The following is a 7,571-nucleotide window of genomic DNA, read 5'->3' as shown; positions in this document are numbered from 1 at the left end:
GTCAGTAATAATATTTTTACAACTACCTTTTATTAATAACATTTAATTTTATTCAAATAACAACTGTGAATTTGAAAACAAGCTAAGTATTTTCAAAAAAAAGTTAATTAAACCATCAATAAAGGTAATTAAATAAATGATCAACAGCAACAACAAACAAAAAGAGAGAAAACTAATTAAAACTTATACCTTTCTCAGCTACATATCAAGATGTATATTTTTCCAGATATATATATTAAGAAATAAATGCTTCTGTTTGTTTTTAAGACACTAATTATTCTTAAATTTAACGTTATTTAAATGTTAGTTATTTAATAAAATAGTACACAACACTATAAATAAAAAATTCAAAACATACCAATATGAATTTAATAACACAAAATAAAATTATAACCTGAAGTATTTTGAAAAACCTTTACATTATACTGTGGTAAGTTATTTAACATATTTCATAAGATTGAAAGCATAGTAAAGACTTCACAGTAAGTTATTTAGTACATTAAATGCTAAACCAATAATTATTTCAATTTTATCACTGACAGTTATGGAGCAAGATATACTGCATGATAGCTACTAACAAATGAAATATTGTCGTTAAAATAATAGCTACTCTAATTAAAAACGAGTTAACATTGACTGTAGTTTGTTTTTTTATCAACATATATAAAAATCCATACACATTAATAAAAACAGTTTTAATATACCAATTTTCCAAATATATTTTTGCATGTAACATCACATTAAGGCCTTACACATTAAACATGTTAAAAATTGCATATATAGGTCCTTAATGTAAATAACAGTGTTACAAAAAGATAACATATTGTTTTAGAACAGGAAATACACAAGTATCATGACAAGTAAACTAGTCTTATTTATTTATTAAATGTTATTAATGTTAAGACCAATACATTTTCATCAAGTTGTTGGTTTAAAAAGTTGATACAGAAACCTCCGAACTACACTCTAAGTAAAACTACAAAACTGGAAAGACAGTAATTTAGTAGAAAACATCCAAATTAGTATATCAATGTATAGTTTATTAATTCACAAAATGGTGTGTAACCCATAAAATTTCTATATCAAATAATCCAGTTGTTTGTTTATCATATTCATTCCACTATGTAATCTTTAATTTTGAGAATAACAGAGCAAGATCAGGTTAATTTAGGCACTTTTTTGCTGGTCAGTGATATCATGAAGACCACAAACCATGTTGGCAGGAAGAGCTTTATCTGAAACAATGAAAGAAAAAAATCCAATAATTATTTTCCCAACAGATGAGTAGTTTCAGGGATCTTAAACTATGGGTATCTTTCAGTAGATCAAGTTATAAAAATCCATATTCCTAAGACCTTACATCATTCACAGAAATATCAATAACACAGGCCTGCTATTTAAACTTCATAAAAGTTGTTTTGGTTTTAAAAACAGATTTTCCATAATTCAGCTATGAAGATTTCGAAAATAATATTCATTTTATGTAAGAATTTTTTTCAAATCAGGAGGAAAAAAAATTTTTAGTTAAAATTATTATTTCGTTTAGCACAATGAAATATTTTTATTATTATGTTTGTTAAAAAATACAAACAAACTGAATAAAAGGGATATGCATCCTCATTTATCCTGATTTTTTTGTGAAATTACATCTCTTAGTCTCAACCTATGTGTTGTGGTCTTTCTTTTACATATTGAATCAATGACCAGTAGTTTTGTTGATGTTCCACCGTCCCTGATACTTCCTCTCCATTTCCCTGATGTCTTGATGAAACTTTTCCCCTTGTTCTTTGCTGACGGCACCGAGATTTTCAGAGAAATAGTCAATATGTGAGTGTAAGAAACTTCCAAGCTCATATTACAACTCTTTGAATTTATTGAGCACATTATTGACAATATTTTCAGAATTTGGGACCTTGTTGTTTCCTAAAAATTTGACAATAATATCTTTAAAGGCAATCCATGCTTCTTTTTCAACTTTCCTCATTGTCTTTTCGAACTGTTCATCCAAAGTCAATTTCCTAATCTGAGGCTCAACAAAAATCCCTTCTTTAAGTTTCACTTCTGAAAAAGCTGGGAATTTTCCATATAGATACTTGAAACAGTCTCCATCTTTGTCTAAGGCCTTTACATCAAGCCCAGTTTTATGTGAAGTGGAGGTAATAGGACTTTCTTTGTGTCAACCAAACTTTCATGTTCAATGTTTTTCAATCCTGGTATCAGGCTGACTCTGCATGGCCATTGCTTCTTTATCCAGTGCTGATTTCGTGCTCTGCTGTCCCCATTCACACAAAAAACATGGAAACTTTGTATAACCAGATTGTTGACCCAACAACATACAAAGTCTCCCCAAAGTAGCCAACCATGTTCTTTGTATTGGACCTTATCAACAAGAAGTTCAAGATTTTCGTACATTTCCTTCACGTGAATTAAGCAACAGGAACAGATGCATATGTGTTACCATTGTGAAGGAGAACGCCTTTTAAACTTCTTTTGGAGGAATCAATAAACATCTGCCACTCACTTAGTTCATAGACTGCAGCTCCGAGCATTGGTTAAATTCAGTAATATTGTTGTAATAAACCAGTGAACCTTCTTGCAAAAAGTATGGTATAAACTCTTTCTCATGATTTCTGTACTAGTAAAATGATGTCACTGGAGTAAGTAAGTAAGTTTCTAGACTGAAGTCTGGACCCCAAAATCTCTGAAGAATCCTTTGGAACAACCAAATTTCTTACCAAATCATTAAGTTCACCTTGTGTGAAAAGTTGTGGTTCACCAGATGTTTCAGGTTGAAAACAATCCCTATCATCATTTCTATTGATATCAGATTCCAAACTGTAACAAGAGTCTCCGGTGGAGTAGGTACAGGTACATCAGGTCCATGAGCAACATGTCTTATAGCAGATTGAAGGTTTGGATAAAAAATTTTCTTTTTACTTCAAGTGTTGTAGCCTTGCACATTACATGAGCAAAAATATCACTCATCTCCGTGGTTTCTAGGCTCACATCAGACCATTAGAATTCCAAAAAGCAGAGACTTTTTCTTACCTTTAGTTCATTGTATCAACTATTTGACACAAATGGTACAAACTTTGTGTGGAGCCCATGATTTGTCTTGGTCCCCAAGTTATGTTACAAAATATGCGTAATATGCTTTTTGACAAATTCTGTAATGTTTTACCTTTCTTTCTTTACAACAAATTTACCACAAATATAACAGAATATGTTTGGGTCATTTACACAACCTATATTACACAACCCATAGTGACAAATAAATAATATTGAAATGAAAAAAATAATGTCAAAGTACATGCACAAACAAATACTATCCAGAAATGACACCTCATGCAGCCTGTTAACCATTTATGAATTAGCAGTGTGTTTCTCATGGGTTCTAGAACGATCGATAAGACTCACAGGGTCGTGATTGGTCTAGACAAATCTATAGCCAGTGATTGTCAAAATTTTAAGCAAAACAAAATGTGACCCAATTTCAATGAAAATGATTCACTTATGTAAAAGTACACATAACATTTTGTGAAAAATCTGTACATGATGGAGAAAAATGGTTATCATTTTTGGATTCAGTGTACAGGAATTATTGTAGAATATGTAAAACTTTCAAGACAATAAACTCATCACAGACCTAGGTAATTACACTTTTAAATATTAAAATATACAACTACATGTAAACAGAGAATCTTATTAATCTTTTTATCACATCATAAAAAATCTCAAACATTTTTCCATACCCTTCATAATATATACATATATCCTTATAAAGTAGCATGTTTTTGAAATGGATAGTTTTAAAACATATACTAGAAGTATTTTTATTGTTTCATAAGTAGAGATGAAGGAAGTAAAAATGACAGTCTAGTTTTGCATATAAAGTGCTTAATGTACTAACCAATCATTTTTGGATATGCCAAATTCAAATTTTTCATGATTTCTACAAACTCAGCTTTTGTTTTCGTCAATCTTGGATTAAACATCTTTTCCTCCCAAACACTGCTAGAAGTTTGTCCTATAATAACACAGAAAAACAAACAAACTTGGAATATCTATAAATTACTTGCTCTCTGATAGTAACAGAACAGATTTGGACGCTGCATTATTATATACTGCATATATTTGGGTTCAAAATTAAATATATTCTTAGTATTTGATTCCAATCTTTTTTAAATAATATGTAACAGTCTAAAGTAGTTATAATGCTTTTAGTTATTCAATTAACAGATTTTTAACTTAATTAATTAGCTTTTAAAACACTAAAGGTGAAACTATTTTTCAAATATTTAAACAATTCTAATTTGTTTCCTTATGTGTAAACTTAGAAAGATATTTTTAGAAGTCAAACATGGTTAAAAAACATGTTTCCTGTGATTATTTTATGTAATATCACTTCAGATTTACATATTCTTACAGCCATATTGAGTCATGTTTCTTATTCTTTTTCTTAGTAGTCTTTTTTTTTTCTTTTACAGAAAAATAAATAAAAGAAACATAATAGTTAGCTTATTGCTGCAGTATTATTAATCATGACAAATTAATATCAATACATGTTTCTGTAATTTTACTTTGGTGAAATATTTAATTTACAATTATGAAATATCTTTCATTTCTTTTAATGGTTACTCATTTTCTAATTATATCAAGTTTTTAGTTGTTTTTTTTAAACTAAGTAATCTTATGGCTAAATTCAGCTGTTATTACATTAAACAAATTAAATGGGATTGTAGCAATCAGTTCTGTTAGAATACTGATGAATTGAATGATTTAATTAATAATGAAAATCCAGCCATAGTATTTGAGCTTTGCAAGAAAGACAACTGTCAGAGGAACTTTAAACCTTATGAAAAGTATTTCATACCTTGAAAAATGCATTATACAATGAGACAAATCTGAAAATGTGTGGTGAAATGATTAAAAGAATTTTACACCATCTTTTGTTTGTACTTAATCCTAAAACAGCATATTCTTCTACTATTGACGCTCAACAACACAGAATGATGATGGTTAGCTAATCATTTAAATAGTTCTACAATGAATACTTTTCTTGCAATAGCTCTACATTCATTAATCTTTCAGTCAGTGGAAACTAGTTGAAAACATAATATATGATTGGTTAAAACATGCAATAATAATAGTATCAGAAATAGAGCCAAAGCATATAGAATAAAATACAATTACATTAAAGTAGTCAGCAGGTATGATCAATTTATCTAATAAGAGAATAGTATGACTTTTATTAACAAACAAAACTTACCTCCATAGTAACTCACAACTCACATAGTTAAAAAATGTTACAATGAACATACAAGTCAAACATAATTTACAGAGTTATTTAGCAAAAAGAGGGTGACATTACAACTTTTCAAGCTAAGCCTTTAAACAGAAACAAGTATTTACATGTGTGTGGACTTTGTGTCAAATACTCATCTGGCAAATTATGAAAAAGATGTAAAGTTTATGCATCAAGCGAGAAGTGTAAATTTCAATATAAAATAATTGATTAATTTTAAGATAATGTATGTCTGCTAGTTTGTGACTGGTAGATGTACAGAGTACAGTTCAACACAATATTGAAGTACAATTAAACATAGTTGTACATTATGGTAGATGTACAAAGTACAGTTAAACACAATAATGAAGTACAATTAAACATAGTTGTACATTATGGTAGATGTACAAAGTACAGTTAAACACAATAATGAAGTACAATTAAACATAGTTGGACTGGTAGATGTACAAAGTACAGTTAAACACAATAATGAAGTACAATTAAACATAGTTGGACTGGTAGATGTACAAAGTACAGTTAAACACAATAATGAAGTACAATTAAACATAGTTGTACATTAGTATTGTGCCTATTATATTTTTTTACACCACATTCTTTATTCAGTCTCTTAGGGTTTTTGTTAAGAAAAACAGTGAATAATAGTATTTCAAACACACTATGTCTGCCATATCCATTGCTTATGGCACATTTCATTCAACACAGAGCTCTTCAGATTGCAAGTCGAGTACCTTAACCACCGAGCCATGCCAGGCCTGGATATGGCAGGCATAGTGCAATTGAAATGTACTATCATTCACCATTTTTCTTCTAGAAAATACCCTATGGGACTGAATAAAGAATGTAAAAAATAAAACAGGCATAAACTAATATTTTATCACAAGTGTAATTAATTACAATCATGCTTACCCAGCTTAGAAAAGGTATTCATGCCATAATACTGTAGTACATTATTCAGAATTCCAAAACTTGAAAGACATTTTTTTTTTTTGCAAAAAGTTTTTAATTCTATTAAATCTTAGAACAGACTTGTAAGAGCTGTCCAAAAAAAAAAAGATTTTTATTCTATTGTTTGAAATGGAAGATTGTTTTATCACAAAGTTAGGTTAATAAAATCAATAACTGAAATGTTATATACAACTTCACTGAATTACATAATCTGAATTGCTGAAGTAATCTAAAAAACTAAATTACTCAAAATAGAATAAACAATTCTCATAAAATCAATATAAAGTTTATACTATAGTTTTTATTTTAGTGTAGAACTTAGTAAAACAATTAAAAATCAGTAAAACAAAAAATACTTTTTTATCCCAATAAAATGAATCTGTTATACATACATATATATATATTATGTATACAGTTAAGAAAAACTTGAAATATTTTTGGGGTGAGAGTCCAACTGAAGAGACATAATGTACATACAGGGTTTTGAAAAAAAACAAAAAAAAAACAAGATAAGTTTGATAAGTTCTGCTCTTAGAAGACTACAGGTATGACTGGGAGACAAAAACAAAAAATATGGTGCCTCAACAGTACTGATCAAAGATAAAAACATTTTGCAAATGTCTTACATTTTTCTTAGTTTTCCAAAACTAAACAGAGAAACTTTACTGCAGTATATGCATAAATAAGTTAATTTTATGAAAACATTTTCATATTACATTTAAATAAATTATGAATGAAATAAACTGAACTCAAAAATGAGCCACACATATCTCTACCTTTTTATATTAGCATCAGAATCTAATTTAATAAACTTTTCTAAACTTGTTATCTTTAAGTAAGTCTCATCAATAAGATCTACAGTAAGTTGCTCATAACACAGAATTTTTCTGTGTACAATGTGGAAGAAGGTTTCATGAAAGAATTGGGCTTATTAGCCATTCATGGGTTGTGGATGAACACCATAATATATATATACATATACAGGGTGGGAAAAAGTGCAGTTGTTTCACTTAGAACATAGTTTAATTTCTAATTATTACTCTGAAACAAACAATTGGTTTCAACTGTCTTCACAGTAATTTTATTTTCAGTAGCAACTGTCTAGTAACTTTTGTCCCACCCTGTATATATTGCTTTTATGAAATCATCAAGGTTTCATTTGACTATTCAATATATATGCTCATAAAAGGTCTTATCATTCAGCTCCACTCCTTATACATATACATATATAATATTTTTCCACTATTAACCAATATATGTTTAATGTTCAAAATCAGATAAAACAATAATGACTGAAATCTAATTTTTCAGAAGCATTTGT

The 7,571-nt window shown here is 28.7% G+C and overlaps 1 protein-coding gene across 1 annotated transcript in view; it reads right to left on the bottom strand.

Moving 5' to 3' along the window:
- Positions 1-339: 339 nt before the first annotated feature.
- The window catches only part of LOC106473072 (persulfide dioxygenase ETHE1 homolog, mitochondrial-like), a gene marked incomplete at its 5' end in the record, with an annotated part of 20,582 nt that continues 13,350 nt past the window's right edge, over positions 340-7,571 (bottom strand). Inside the window, 2 exons of the mRNA XM_013933750.2 lie at positions 340-1,235; positions 3,911-4,027. Coding sequence (XP_013789204.1) covers positions 1,168-1,235; positions 3,911-4,027 — 185 coding nt within the window. The remainder of the gene's footprint in view (positions 1,236-3,910; positions 4,028-7,571) is intronic.

Source organism: Limulus polyphemus, unplaced genomic scaffold (genome assembly GCF_000517525.1).
Source record: "Limulus polyphemus unplaced genomic scaffold, Limulus_polyphemus-2.1.2 Scaffold5857, whole genome shotgun sequence".
Taxonomy (NCBI): domain Eukaryota; kingdom Metazoa; phylum Arthropoda; class Merostomata; order Xiphosura; family Limulidae; genus Limulus; species Limulus polyphemus.
The sequence above is the reverse complement of the archived record's forward strand: the minus strand, read 5'-3'. Positions and strand labels throughout refer to the sequence as shown.